General features: G+C 45.3%; 1 protein-coding gene across 1 annotated transcript; it reads left to right on the top strand.

Annotated features, from left to right (window-relative positions):
* The first annotated feature begins 444 nt into the window (after window positions 1-444).
* LOC139024851 (regulator of G-protein signaling 6-like) lies at window positions 445-11,327 on the top strand. Its single transcript, XM_070439823.1, has 3 exons — window positions 445-536; window positions 9,355-9,465; window positions 11,198-11,327. Exons 1-3 carry the CDS (start codon window positions 445-447, stop codon window positions 11,325-11,327), a joined length of 333 nt encoding a protein of 110 aa, XP_070295924.1.
* Window positions 11,328-15,468: the final 4,141 nt, after the last annotated feature.

The following is a 15,468-nucleotide window of genomic DNA, read 5'->3' as shown; positions in this document are numbered from 1 at the left end:
CACAATCCTGTCTCGGAGCTCTACGACAATTCCTTCAACCTCATGGCTTGGTTTTTTCTCTGACATGCACTGTCAACTAAGAGACCTTATATAGACAGGTGTGTGCCTTTCCAAATCATGTCCAATCAATTGCATTTACCACAGGTGGACTCTAAGTTATAGAAACATCYCAAGGATGATCAATGGAAACAGGATGMACCKGAGCTCAATTTCGAGTCTCATAGCAAAGGGTCTGAATACTTATGCAAATAAGGTATTTCAGTTTTTGCATTATCATTATGGGGTATTGTGATGTCATTGTGTGTAGATTGATCAGGGAATAAAATGTATTCAATCCATTTTAGAAATAGGCTGTARCGTAACAAAATATGAAAAAATTGTCAAGCGGTCTGAATACTTTCCGAATGCACTGTACCAATTAGAAACCAGTTTGAATCATAATCGATGAATAACGATGACTCTTCTCCTCCTCAGATTGTGTTTCTTAACAGCCAGTTGGACCGACACTGTATCAAGGTCTCTAAAGTCGCTGAGAGGTGGGTATGAGCAAAGCTCCACCATCTCACCTGTAAAACACATCCTGTCATAAAGCACTTTAACCTTGATAAATCAACACGTGTATATTTTATCATGTGGAATTCCAGAGCTCTGAATAGAAACACAATAAACACAATTTTTCTGAACCACAATAAGAGCTTAGCCATGGAGGACCCCCCAAAAAATACAAAGATTTTGGGGGATTTTCCTCGAAATTTAATCCATAAAATGTTCCTTTAGAGAAGGGATTTGTTGACATATATTTATATCTAAAAGCCTAATTGAGAAATAATTGATCAAAGTTGGCATATTTGTGTCATTTTGGCCTTTTCCAGGCCTCCGTTAAGACTTCGTAATGTTTCATCTGTAGAAGCTACAAAGCATAAATTGGTGTCATATAAAGCTTGCTCTGTAATATGAGTAGTATTTTGATCACAATAACAATTTTCTTATGTTAATTTATTAATATTGAAAAATATTAACATGATGATTGAAAATCTAAAATGATGTGTMAACAGGGCAAAAGTCAACGGGGCATATCATTGTTCCAGAGTAGGATCTCTGCAACTTTTAGAGATGATCTAATTTGTAAACATTACAATCAGAGTGAATGGGAAAATGATTTCAAAATGGTTGCCCTATGCTGGTGATTTGCAGGATGTAAAATGTGGTCTGTAATTGGTTACATTGCCTACAATGTCAATATCTCTCTTTAAACTTTGAAATGCTCATAGAATATGTTGTGTTTAACAATATATTGACAAATTTGCTAAATCTAAAATATTATATTTTCAATATTCATATTTACACTACCGTTCAAAAGTTTGGGGTCACTTAGAAATGTCCTTGTTTTTGAAAGAATACCACATTTTTTGTCCATTAAAATAACATTAAATTGATCAGAAATACAGTGTAGATATTGTTAATGTTGTAAATTACTATTGTAGCTGGAAACGGCAGATTTTTTATGGAATATCTACATAAGCGTACAGAGGCCCATTATCAGCAACCATCACTCTTGTGTTCCAATGGCACTTTGTGTTAGCTAATCCAAGTTTATAATTTTAAAAGGCTAATTGATCATTAGAAAACCATTTTGCAATTCTTTTAGCACAGCTGAAAACTGTTGTTCTGATTAAAGAAGCAATAAAACTGGCCTTCTTTAGACTAGTTGAGTATCTTGAGCATCAGCATTTGTGGGTTCGATTACAGGCTCAAAATGGCCAGAAACAAAGAACTTTCTTCTGAAACTCGCCAGTCTATTCTTGTTCTGAGAAATGAAGGCTATTCCATGCGAGAAATTGCCAAGAAACAGAAGATCTGGTACAACGCTGTGTACTACTCCCTTCACAGAACAGAGCAAACTGGCTCTAACCAGAATAGAAAGAGGAGTGGGAGGCCCCGGTGCACAACTACAAGAGGCAAGTACATTAGAGTGTCTAGTTTGAGAAACAGACGCCTCACAAGTCCTCAACTGGCAGCTTCTTTAAATAGTACCCGCAAAACACCAGTCTCAACGTCAACAGTGAAGAGGCAACTCCAGGATGCGGCCTTCGAGGCAGAGTTGCAAAGAAAAAGCCATATCAGACTGGCCATAAAAGAGGAAGATTAAGATGGGCAAAAGACACAGACATTGGACAGAGGAAGATTGGAAAAAAGTGTTATGGACACACAAATCTAAGTTTGAGGTGTTCGGATCACAAAAGAAGAACATTCGTGAGACACAGAAAAAATGAAAAGATGCTGGAGGAGTGCTGACGCCATCTGTCAAGCATTGTGAAGGCAATTTGATGGTATGGGGGTCTTTGGTGTGGTAAAGTGGGAGATTTGTACAGGGTAAAAGGGATCTTGAAAAGGGAAGGCTATCACTCCATTATGCAACACCATGTCATTCCCTGTGGATGACACTTAATTGGAGCAATTCAGGAAGCATGGGTGAAATCTCTTCAGATTACCTCAACAAATTGACATCTAGAATGCCAAAGGTCTGCAAGGCTGAATTGTAGCAAATTGAGGATCTTTGACCAAAGCAAAGTTTGAAGACACAATTATTATTTCAATTAAAAATCATTATTTATAACCTTGCAGTACTGAAGTGGTTTATGGTTTCTAGGGCAAGGCTGGAGGGCAGTACTGAGTGGTTTATGGTTTCTAGAGCAAGGCTGGAGGGCAGTACTGAAGTGGTTTATGGTTTTCTAGGGGCAAGGCTGGAGGGCAGTACTGAAGTGGTTTATGGTTTCTAGGAACAAGGCTGGAGGGCAGTACTGAAGTGGTTTATGGTTTCTAGAGGCAAGGCTGGAGGGCAGGACTGAATGGTTTATGGTTTCTAGGGGCAGCTGGAGGGCAGGACTGAAGTGGTTTATGGTTTCTAGAGGCAAGGCTGGAGGGCAGAACTGAAGTGGTTTATGGTTTTCTAGAGGCAAGGCTGGAGGGCAGGACTGAAGTGGTTATGGTTTCTAGGGGCAAGGCTGGAGGGCAGTACTGAAGTGGTTTATGGTTTCTAGGGGCAAGGCTGGAGGGCAGGACTGAAGTGGTTTATGGTTTCTAGAGCAAGGCTGGAGGGCAGAACTGAAGTGGTTTATGGTTCTAGAGGCAAGGCTGGAGGGCAGGACTGAAGTGGTTTATGGTTTCTAGGGGCAAGGCTGGAGGGCAGTACTGAAGTGGTTTATGGTTTCTAGGAGCAAGGCTGGAGGGCAGTACTGAAGTGGTTTTTGGTTTCTAGGAGCAAGGCTGGAGGGCAGGACTGGAGTGGTTTATGGTTTCTAGGGGCAAGCTGGAGGGCAGGACTGAAGTGGTTTATGGTTTCTAGAGGCAAGGCTGGAGGGCAGGACTGAAGTGGTTTATGGTTTCTAGGAGCAAGGCTGGAGGGCAGTACTGAATGGTTTATGGTTCTAGGGCAAGCTGGAGGCAGGACTGAAGTGGTTTATGGTTTCTAGGAGGCAAGGCTGGAGGGCAGGACTGAAGTGGTTTATGGTTCTAGTCCAGGGGCAAGGCTGGAGGGCAGGACTGAAGTGGTTTATGGTTTCTAGAGGCAAGGCTGGAGGCAGGACTGAAGTGGTTTATGGTTTCTAGGACAGGCTGGAGGGCAGGACTGAAGTGGTTTATGGTTTCTAGGAGCAAGGCTGGAGGGCATGACTGAAGTGGTATGGTTTCTAGGAGCAAGGCTGGAGGGCAGGACTGAAGTGGTTTATGGTTTCTAGAGGCAAGGCTAGAGGGCAGAGCTGAAGTGTTTATGGTTTCTAGGAGCAGGCTGGAGGGCAGGACTGAAGTGGTTTATGGTTTCTAGGGGCAAGGCTGGAGGCAGGACTGAAGTGGTTTATGGTTTCTTAGAGCAAGGCTGGAGGGCAGTACTGAAGTGGTTTATGGTTTCTAGGGGCAGGCTGGAGGGCAGGACTGAAGTGGGTTATGGTTTCTAGGGCAAGGCTGGAGGGCAGGGGCTGAAGTGGTTTATGTTTCTAGGAGCAAGGCTGGAGGGCAGTACTGAAGTGGTTTATGGTTCTAGGGGCAAGGCTGGAGGCAGGACTGAAGTGGTTTATGGTTTCTAGGGGCAAGGCTGGAGGGCAGGACTGAAGTGGTTATGGTTTCTAGGAGCAAGGCGGAGGGCAGGACTGAAGTGTTTTATGGTTTCTAGGAGCAAGGCTGGAGGGCAGGACTGAAGTGGTTTATGGTTTCTAGGAGCAAGGCTGGAGGGCAGTACTGAAGTGGTTTATGGTTTCTAGGGCAAGGCTGGAGGGCAGGACTGAAGTGGTTTAGGTTTCTAGGGAGCAGGCGTGAGGGCAGTACTGAAGTGGTTTATGGTTTCTAGGGCAAGGCTGGAGGGCAGGACTGAAGTGTTTATGGTTTCTAGGGGCAAGGCTGGAGGGCAGGACTGAAGTGGTTTATGGTTTCTAGGAGCAAGGCTGGAGGCAGTACTGAAGTGGTTTATGGTTTCTAGGGCAAGGCTGGAGGGCAGGACTGAAGTGGGTTATGGTTCTAGGGCAAGGCTGGAGGGCAGGACTGAAGTGGTTTATGGTTTCTAGGGGCAAGGCTGGAGGGCAGGACTGAAGTGGTTTATGGTTTCTAGGGCAAGGCTGGAGGGCAGGACTGAAGGGTTTATGGTTTCTAGGGCAAGGCTGGAGGCAGGACTGAAGTGGTTTATGGTTTCTAGGGGCAAGGCTGGAGGGCAGGACTGAAGTGGTTTATGGTTTCTAGAGGCAAGGCTGGAGGGCAGTACTGAAGTGGTTTATGGTTCTAGAGGCAAGCTGGAGGGCAGGACTGAAGTGGTTTATGGTTTCTAGAGGCAAGGCCGGAGGGCAGTACTGAAGTGGTTATGGTTTCTAGGCAAGGCTGGAGGGCAGGACTGAAGTGGTTTATGGTTTCTAGGAGCAAGGCTGGAGGGCAGGACTGAAGTGGTTTAGGGTTTCTAGGGGCAAGGCTGGAGGGCAGGACTGAAGTGGTTTATGGTTTCTAGGAGCAAGGCTGAGGGCAGACTGAAGTGGTTTATGGTTTCTAGGGGGCAGGCTGGAGGGCAGGACTGAAGTGGTTATGGTTTCTAGGGCAAGCTGGAGGGCAGGACTGAAGTGGTTTATGGTTTCATAGGAGCCAAGGCTGGAGGGCAGTACTGAATGGTTTATGGTTTCTAGGGGCAAGGCTGGAGGGGGCAGGACTGAAGTGGTTATGGTTCTAGGGGCAAGGCTGAGGAGGGCAGGACTGAAGTGGTTTATGGTTTCTAGGGGCAAGGCTGAGGGCAGGACTGAAGTGGTTTATGGTTTCTAGGGCAAGGCTGGAGGGCAGGACTGAAGTGGTTTATGGTTTCTAGGGCAAGGCTGGAGGCATACTGAAGTGGTTTATGGTTTCTAGGGGCAAGGCTGGAGGCAGGACTGAAGTGGTTTATGGTTTCTAGAGGCAAGGCTGGAGGGCAGTACTGAAGTGGTTTATGGTTTCTAGGGCAAGGCTGGGGCAGGACTGAAGTGTTATGGTTCTAGAGGCAGGCTGGAGGAGCTACTGAAGTGGTTATGGTTTCTAGGGGCAAGGCTGGAGGCAGGACTGAAGTGGTTTATGGGTTCTAGGAGCAAGGCTGGAGGGCAGTACTGAAGTGATTTATGGTTTCTAGGGCAAGGCTGGAGGGCAGTACTGAAGTGGTTTATGGTTTCTAGGAGCAAGGCTGGAGGGCAGTACTGAAGTGGTTTTTGGTTTCTAGGAGCAAGGCTGGAGGGCAGGACTGGAGTGGTTTATGGTTTCTAGGGGCAAGGCTGGAGGCAGGACTGAAGTGGTTTATGGTTTCTAGGGGCAAGGCTGAGGGCAGGACTGAAGTGGTTATGGTTTCTAGAGCAAGGCTGGAGGGCAGACTGACGTGTTTATGGTTTCTAGGTCCAGGGCAAGGCTGGAGGGCAGGACTGAAGTGGTTTATGGTTTCTGAGGCAAGGCTGGAGGCAGGACTGAAGGGGTTTATGGTTTCTAGGAGCAAGGCTGGAGGGCAGGACTGAAGTGGTTTATGGTTTCTAGGAGCAAGGCTGGAGGCAGGACTGAAGGGTTTATGTTTCTAGAGCAAGCTGAGGGCAGGACTGAAGTGTTTATGGTTTCTGAGGCAAGGCTGGAGGCAGACTGAAGTGGTTTATGTTCTAGGAGCAAGGCTGGAGGGCAGGACTGAAGTGGTTATGGTTTCTAGGGGCAAGGCTGGAGGGCAGGACTGAAGTGGGTTATGGTTTCTAGGAGCAAGGCTGGAGGGCAGGACTGAAGTGGTTTATGGTTTCTAGGGCAAGGCTGGAGGGCAGGACTGAAGTGGTTTATTGTTTCTAGGAGCAAGGCTGAGAGGCAGGACTGAAGTGTTTTATGGTTTCTAGGAGCAAGGCTGGAGGCAGGACTGAAGTGGTTTATGGTTTCTAGGAGCATGGCTGGAGGGCAGTACTGAAATGGTTTATGTTTCTAGGGCAAGGCTGGAGGGCAGACTGAGATGGTTTATGGTTTCTAGGGGCAAGGCTGGAGGCAGGACTGAAGTGGTTTATGGTTTCTAGAGCAAGGCTGGAGGGCAGTACTGAAGTGGTTATGGTTTCTAGGGGCAAGGCTGGAGGGCAGACTGAAGTGGTTTATGGTTCTAGGGGCAAGGCTGGAGGGCAGACTGAAGTGGTTATGGTTTCTAGGGGCAAGGCTGGAGGGCAGGACTGAATTGTTTATGGTTTCTAGGGGCAAGGCGGAGGGCAGGACTGAAGTGGTTTATGGTTCTAGGGCAAGCTGGAGGCAGGACTGAAGTGGTTTATGGTTTCTAGGGGCAAGGCTGGAGGGAGGACTGAAGTGGTTTATGGTTTCTAGGGGCAAGGCTGGAGGCAGGACTGAAGTGTTTATGTTTCTAGAGGCAAGGCTGGAGGGCAGTACTGAAGTGGTTTATGGTTTCTAGGGGCAAGGCTGGAGGGCAGGACTGAAGTGGTTTATGGTTTCTAGAGGCAAGGCTGGAGGGCAGTACTGAAGTGGTTTATGGTTTCTAGGGCAAGCTGGAGGGCAGGATGAAGTGGGTTTATGGTTTCTAGGAGCAAGGCTGGAGGGCAGTACTGAAGTGGTTTATGGTTTCCAAATGGACCATCTACCAGGGTGTGTTGTGTTTTCCTAAGAATTATTTTAATGAGTTCATAGCCGATGGTGTTATGGTGATGCAGAGAAGGTGTTTGCAAACTGGCTGCACTGTGGCGGAAAACTAGTCGTCATTGGCTCATCAGTTTCCACCTGATAGTTTAGCCTTACATTTGAGGGGCGGCAGGTAGCCTAGAGGCTAAACTATCAGGTGGAAACTGATGAGCCAAGACTAGTTTCCGCCACAGTGCAGCCCCAGTTTCAAACACCTTCTCTGCGTCACCATAACACCATCGGCTATGAACTCATTAAAATAATTCTTAGAAAAAACACCACACACACCTGGACTTGTAACCCGAAAGTTGCCGGATCAAATCCCTGAGCTGACAAGGTAAAAATCTGTCGTCTTGCCGCTGAACAAGGCAGTTAACCCACTCTTCCTAGGACGTCATTGAAAATAAGAATTTGTTCTTAACTGACTTGCCTAGTTAAATAAAGGTAAAATAAAAAATGTATCATAGCCTACAGCCTGGCTATGAAACACAACACATACGTACAGTGACCTCCACAGTATTGCCTACCGTAGAACTGATATCTGACTGTAGGGCCTACCGTAGAACTGATATCTGACTGTAGGGCCTACATTATACCTGATATCTGACTGAGGGCCTACATTATACCTGATATCTGACTGTAGGGCCTACATTATACCTGATATCTGACTGTGGCCTACATTATACCTGATATCTGACTGTAGGGCCTACCGAGAACGATATCTGACTGTAGGGCCTACATTATACCTGATATCTGACTGTAGGGCCTACATTATACCTGATATCTGACTGTTAGGGCCTACATTAGACCTGATATCTGACTGAAGGGCCTACATTATACCTGATATCTGACTGTAGGGCCTACATTATACCTGATATCTGACTGTAGGGCCTACATTATACTGATATCTGACTGTAGGGCCTACATTATACTGATATCTGACTGTAGGGCCTACGTAGAAACTGATATCTGACTGTAGGCCTACATTTACCTGATATCTGACTGAAGGGCCTACATTTACCTGAATATCTGACTGTAGGGGCCTACATTATAACTGATATCTGACTGTAGGGCCTACATTTAATAACTGATAACTGACTGTAGGGCCTACATTATAACTGATATCTGACTGTAGGGCCGACATATAATATATCTGACTGTAGGGCCGACATTATAACTAATATCTGACTGTAGGGCCTACATTATAACTGCTATCTGAACTGTAGGGCCTACATTATAACTGATATCTGACTGTAGGGCCTACATTATAATTGATATCTGACTGTAGGGCCTACATTATAACTGATATCTGACTGTAGGGCCTACATTATAATTGATTCTGACTGTAGGGCCTACATTATAACTAATAGACTGTAGGGCCTACATTATAACTGATATCTGACTGTAGGCCTACATTATAACTGATATCTGACTGTAGGGCACATTATAACTGATATCTGACTGTAGGGCCTACATTATAACTGATATCTGACTGTAGGCCTACATTATAACCGATATCTGACCTGTAGGGCCTACATTATAAACTGATATCTGCTGTAGGCCCTACAGTTATAACTAATATCTCTGAAGGGCCTACATTATACCTGATATCTGACTGTAGGCCTACATAACTGATATCTGACTGTAGGCCTACATTATAACTAATATCTGACTGTAGGGCACATTATACCTGATATCTGACTGTAGGGCCTACATTATAACTGATATCTGACTGTAGGCCTACATTATACCTGATATCTGATGTAGGGCCTACATTATACCTGATATCTGACTAAGGGCCTACATTATACCTGATATCTGACTGTAGGGCCTACATTATAACGGATATCTGACTGTAGGGCCTACTTAAACTGATATCTGACTGTAGGCCTACATTATAACTTCGATCTGACTGTAGGCCTACATTATAACTGATATCTGACTGTAGGGCCTACATATACCTGATATCTGACTGTAGGGCCTACATTATACCTAGTATCTGACTGAGAGCCTACATTATACCTGATATCTGACTGTAGGGCCTACATTAATAACTGATTCTGACTGTAGGGCCTACTTATAACTGATATCTGACTGTAGGGCCTACATTATAACTGATATCTGACTGTAGGGCCTACATTATACCTGATATCTGACTGATCATGTGTCATTCTTCTGTTCCGTCCATCCTCTGTGTATTGTCTGTTGTGTTGCTGTCAGTCTGATGACCTACACTGAGCAGTACCAGGAGTATGACCCGTTTGTGATGTCACCAGAACCCTCCAACCCCTGGACCAGTGACGACCTCTCATTCTGGGACCTRGAGGCCAGGTRAGAACCACAACCCCTATGTTTCCCCAATCGGTGGGACTGGTATATCTGTGACTTCCCTGTATGATACATACTTGTCTCTGGTCTCTGTCTCTCCCACAAACACCCTATTCATGGGTTTTCAACTAACGAATCCACTTAGCTACTTCAGCTGCAAAATCACCTTCAGTGGCAGAGAGGAACATGATGGGCAATGACAACTTATTATCGTCCTGGTTTTTAATACTAAAGGATGAAATCAAAGTACCAATAATCAAAGAGAGGCTCTATCTCAGGAGTCACCTATGCTGCGTCTTAAGCCTGGTTTATACCTGGTTCTAACATGTGTCCTTTGTCCTGATCTTATCCACATTCTGATTGTGCCTCACGTTGTAGCCGTTGGTACACACGGTAGTAAAATGTTTGTCTGTTCTCCGTCCATTATGTCCGCATTGTGACCAGATTTCCTGGTGTCTCCCTGTGTGCAGATTATTTTACAGAATATTCTTTCAAAAAATAACATGACTGTATTTATTTGAAGATAATTATTTATGCCATATGTCAATGGTGCCAATGGGTTTTAGAGGCCAGTATAATGATGATCTAAATGATTTGACCATCCAGATCTGTTTACACTTGATTGATATCCAGATACAAGTCCCTCGCCCCGTTTATACCTGGTGCTAACATGCGTCCTTTGTCCTGATCGTTTTTATACCTGGTGCTAACATGCATCCTTTGTCCTGGTCAGGTTTACCTGGTGCTAACATGCGTCCTTTGTCCTGATCGGGTCTACACTCTGATTGCGCCCATATTTCCATAAATGTGTCTACACATGGTATTAAAATYTGTCTGTTATCCACATCCACCGTGTCTGCATTGTGATCAGATTTCTCGGTCCCCTTCCTTTGTGCAAATTATTTCACGGCTGTTCTTTCAAAAATAATACGTGTATATATTTATTGTAAGACACATATTGATGTAGTCAATGGTGCCCCCTGMCAATGATTTTAAAGGGKGGAATAATGCTGATTTGAACTGTGTCTCTGTCCAGATCTATCTACACAATGCGTGTCTGACTACCTCCAGAGGTGGGCAGGATGATCTGATCACAATTAGATCACAATGAGTCTTTTACACCCGTCTAAAAATGTGGTCACAATCAGAATGTGGACAAGATCAGGACAAAGGACCTATGTTAGAACCAGGTGTAAACGGAACTTTCGATAATCGTCCTTAAAGTCTGAACAATCTGAACAAAGGGCAATGACATCTCCTAATGTCCTATACCACTATCAGATCCAGATATGAAAGATATTTCACGGTGGACGAGGCTGTTGCTGAGCACGCTGTGTCGTCCTTCTGTAACTCTTCTGGTCTCTTTGACTTATTTAGAGATTAATCAACCCAGACATATAATCATTGAGCTTAATGTAGCTTCATAATCTTTAGAAAATGGATTAATTACATTACAGGTTTAGAGGGAAATGTCCTGCAGTGATTTAAATGATAAGGTGTCATGTGAACGCTGCCTTTACAGTATTATGCTGCCAATGTTTCTACTTCGCTGTCACCGCTTGTCCAACATGTGGTGTTTGAGACTGTTTGAGATGACAGTATACATTTTTTCTGCCACTCTAATTTTTTAATATTTTTTATATCTTGCTCCTTTCATGAATTCAAACTGTTTCTCCCTCCTCTCCTCCTCGTTATCGCCTGTCCTACTCTCTCCTCTTCTATCCCCCCCCATTAGTAAGGACCCAAGTCAACAGAGAGTGAGGAAGTGGGGTTTTTCTCTAGAAGAAGCTCTGAAGGATCCGGCAGGTCGCGACCAGTTCCTCAAGTTCCTGGAATCAGAGTTCAGCTCAGAGAATCTACAGTGAGTCACACACAATTCCTCTCCTTCTTTCATCCCTTGTTTCCTAATTTTCTCTTATCCTTTCCACTGATCCTTCCTCCTTTCCTTTCCCTCTCTCCTCATTTCTTCTGGGTTCAACTCAAGAGAACCTACACAGTGAGTCACACACAATTCTCTCCTTCTTTCATCCCTTGTTTCTAATTTTCTCTCATCTTTCCACTGATCCTTCCTCCTTCCTTTCCTCTCTCCTCATTTCTTCTGGGTTCACTCAGATAATCTACGTGAGACACACACACTTCCTCTCTTTTCCTTCTTTTATTCACCCATCCTTTATCTCATCCTTTCCTTATTTCTTCTCACCAGATCCTTCATCCTATCTCCATGTTTCTTCCCTTCCCTCTTCTCTCTCTGTTTCATCCCTTCTTCCTTTCCCCTCATCCTCTCCCATCACTGATCTCTTAGCTCCATCCCATCCTCATTCTTCTCTTTCCCCATTTCCTCTTACCTCCTCCAATTCCCCTACCTACAATATTTGCCCCTCTATACTCTTCCCTTAACCTTCCCTTCATCCTTTACCTCCTCTTCAGACAATTGTCATAAGAATCGGTTCTTAATTGACTCGCCTGGATAAATAAAATATTAAAATAAATTAAAAATCAACAAAACCTTCCCATCTGTTTGGAAGTCACCTGACTAGCTCTACTCTGATTGCACTGAACCAGCTAGGCTAGCACTGACCTCCAGCAACTACCATGACATCTACTGGTTCCCTTTAGGCCTCTCTTCAGGGGGGTCAGCGAGCACTGTCAGTCCCCTTTAGGCCTCTCTTCAGGGGGGTCCAGCAGCGTGTCAGTCCCCTTTAGGCCTCTCTTCAGGGGGGTCAGCAGCGCTGTCAGTCCCCTTTAGGCCTCTCTTCAGGGGGTCAGCAGCGCTGTCAGTCCCCTTTAGGCTCTCTTCAGGGGGGTCAGCAGCGCTGTCAGTCCCCTTAGGCTCTCTTCAGGGGGTCAGCAGCGCTGTCAGTCCCCTTTAGGCCTCTCTTCAGGTTGGTCAGGAACGCTGTCAGTCCCCTTTCAGGCCTCTCTTCAGGGGGTCAGGAACGCTGTCAGTCCCTTTAGGCCTCTCTTCAGGGGGGTAGGAATGCTGTCAGTCCCTCCAGGCCTCTCTTCAGGGGGGTCAGGACCGCTGTCAGTCCCCTTTAGGTCTCTCTTCAGGGGGTAGAATGCTGTCAGTCCCCTTTAGTGAGAGGCTTTGCCACCCAAGTGAACTGGGATGAGAAGTGTGTGTGTGTGTGTGTGTGTTGTGTGTGTGGTGTGTGTGTGTGTGTTGTGTGTGTGTGTGTGTGTGTTACACACACACCCTTCTCTCTGTCCAGCCTCAGCTGCCCCACTCTCCATAGCTCCACTAACTTCACCATAGCCCTCTCTCTCTTTCTCTCTCATATCTCTCTCTGTCTCTGTCTCTATCTATCTCTCTGTCTCTATCTTTGTCTCTCTCTCTCCCCTCTCTCTGCTCTCCCGCTCTCCCGCACTGCTCTCTCTCGCAGTGGCCTCCTGTCTGTCTGTCTGTCTGTCTGTCTGTCTGTCTCTCTGTCTCTCTGTCTCTCTGTCTGTCTGTCTGTCTGTCTGTCTGTCTGTCTGTTGGTCTGTCTGTCTGTCTGTCTGTCTGTCTGTCTGTCTGTCTGTCTCTGTCTGTTCTCTGTCTGTCTCTTCTGTCTGTCCTCTGTTCTGTCTCTCTGTCCTGTCTCTCTGTCTGTCCTCTCTGTCTCTCTCTCTCTCTGTTCTGTCTCTCTCTCTGTCTGTCTCTCTCTCTGTCTGTCTGTCTCTCTCTCTGTCTGTCTCTTCTCTGCTTCTGTCTGTTCTCTCTCTGTCTGTCTCTCTCTCTGTCTGTCTCTCTCTCTGTCTGTCTTCTGTCTGTCTCTCTTCTGTCTGTCTCTGTTGTCTCTCTTTCTGTCTGTCCTGTCTGTCTCTCTCTCTGTCTGTCTCTCTGTCTCTGTCTGTCTTCTCTCTGTTGTCTCTCTTCTGTCTGTCCTCTCTCTGTCTGTCTCTCTCTCTGTCTGTCTCTCTCTCTCTTCTCTGTCTGTCTCTCTCTCTGTCTGTCTCTCTCTCTGTCTGTCTCTCTCTTCTGTCTGTCTCTCTCTCTGTCTTCTCTCTCTGTCTCTCTCTGTCCTGTCCTCTCTCTGTCTCTCTCTGTCTGTCTCTTCTGTCTGTCTCTCTCTCTCTGTCTGTCTCTCCTCTGTCTGTCTCTCTCTCTCTGTCTGTCTCTCTCTCTGTCTGTCTCTCTGTCTGTCTGTCTCTCTCTCTCTGTCTCTCTCTCTCTCTGTCTCTCTCTCTCTCTGTCTCTCTCTGTGTCTGTCTCTCTCTCTGTCTGGTCTCTCTGGCTCTCTCTCTGGCTCTCTCTCTGGCTCTCTCTCTGGCTCAGTCTGTATATTGCAGGCCAGACCACACATCAATACAGAATAGATTGTATTGAGAGGCAATTACAGTTAGCTGGCACTCCTCTCCACTCTGCTGTGTTCACTGTTTGTGCAGTCAATGGTGGGTGAAGCAGTCATAGGCCTACTGCACAGTTCCAATGTCAGGACATGTCTCAGTCTTACCCCAGTGTAGTTACCTCAGTGTATAGGACTTACAGTACACAGTCAAGGTTGGACACACCTAATCATTCAAGGGTTTTTCTTTATTTTTACTACTTTCTACATTGTAGAATAATAGTGAATACATCACAACTATGTGGTAACCAATAAAGGTTAAACAATCAAAATATATTTTATTTGAGATTCTTAAAGTAGCCACCCTTCCTTGAATGAAGCTTTTGCACACTCTTGGCATTCTCTCAAAAGCTTCATGATGTTATTCCTGGAATACATTTCAATTAACGGTGTGGTGTTAAAAGTAATTGTGGAATTTTCCTCAATGCGTTTGAGCCAATCAGTTGTGTGTGACAAGAAGGGTGTATACAGAATGATAGCCTATTTGGTAAAAGACCAGTCCATATTATGCAAGAAAGAGCTCAAATAAGCAAAGAGAACGACAGTCAGTCATTAGACTTTAAGACATGAAGGTCAGTCAATCCGGAACATTTCAACAACTTTTGAAAGTTTCTTCAAGTGCAGGTGCAAAAACCATCAAGCGCTATGATGAAACTGTCCTCTCATGAGGACTGCTACAGGAAAGGAAGACCCAGAGTTCCCTCTGCTGCAGAGGATTAGTTCATTAGAGTTAATCCAGCCTCAGAAATTGCAGCCCAATAAATGCTTCACAGAGTTCAAGTAACAGACACATCTCATCAATTGTTCTAGAGGAGACTGTGTGAATCAAGCCTTCATGGTTTAATTGCTGCCAGAACCACTACTAAGGACACCAATAAAAAGAAGAGACTTGCTGGGCAAGAAACATGAGCAATGGACATTAGACCGGAGGAAGATCTGTCCTTTGGGTCTGATGAGTCTAAATTTGATATTTTTGTGCGCTGTCCAGTCCCGTTTAGGCCTCCGTGTTCTTTGTGAGATGCAGAGTAGTGAACGGATGATCTCCGCATGTGTGGTTCCCACCGTGAAGCTGGAGGAGGAGGTGTGATGGTGTGGGGGTGCTTTGCTAGTGACACTGTCTGTCATTTATTTAGAATTCAAGGCACACTTAACCAGCATGGCTACCACAGCATTCTGCAGGCGATACTCCATCGCCACCTGGTTTGCGCTTAGTAGGGACTACCATTTGTTTTTTCAACAGGCAATGACCCAACACCCTCCTAGGCTGTGTAAGGGCTATTTGACCAAGAAGGAGATGATGGAGTGCTGCATCAGATGACCTGCGCCTCCACAATCACCTGACCTCAACCCAATTGAGATGTTTTGGATGAGTTGGACGCGCAGAGTGAAGAAAAGTAGCCAATAAAGTGCTCAGCATTTGTACCTCCTCTCCTAAAGAAAAACCCTTGAATGAGTATGTGTCAAACTTTTGACTTGGTACTTATATTAATAGATATATATATATTGTTTATATGCGTACTGTGTATTATGTTACGTCACGAGGCTCTGCTGGTGAAGGGAAGACATCAATAGCTAGTATAGTGAAATGGTGTCATCTGACTCTGGCAGTTGTGCCAGTCATTAATAACACACAACATTATCAGGAGATAATCGCACACCTCCTGGGGTTATTGCCTTA

This window comes from Salvelinus sp. IW2-2015, unplaced genomic scaffold, assembly GCF_002910315.2.
Source record: "Salvelinus sp. IW2-2015 unplaced genomic scaffold, ASM291031v2 Un_scaffold1946, whole genome shotgun sequence".
Taxonomy (NCBI): Eukaryota; Metazoa; Chordata; class Actinopteri; order Salmoniformes; family Salmonidae; genus Salvelinus; species Salvelinus sp. IW2-2015.
Note: the sequence above shows the minus strand (reverse complement) of the source record. Positions and strands in the feature narration are given on the sequence as shown.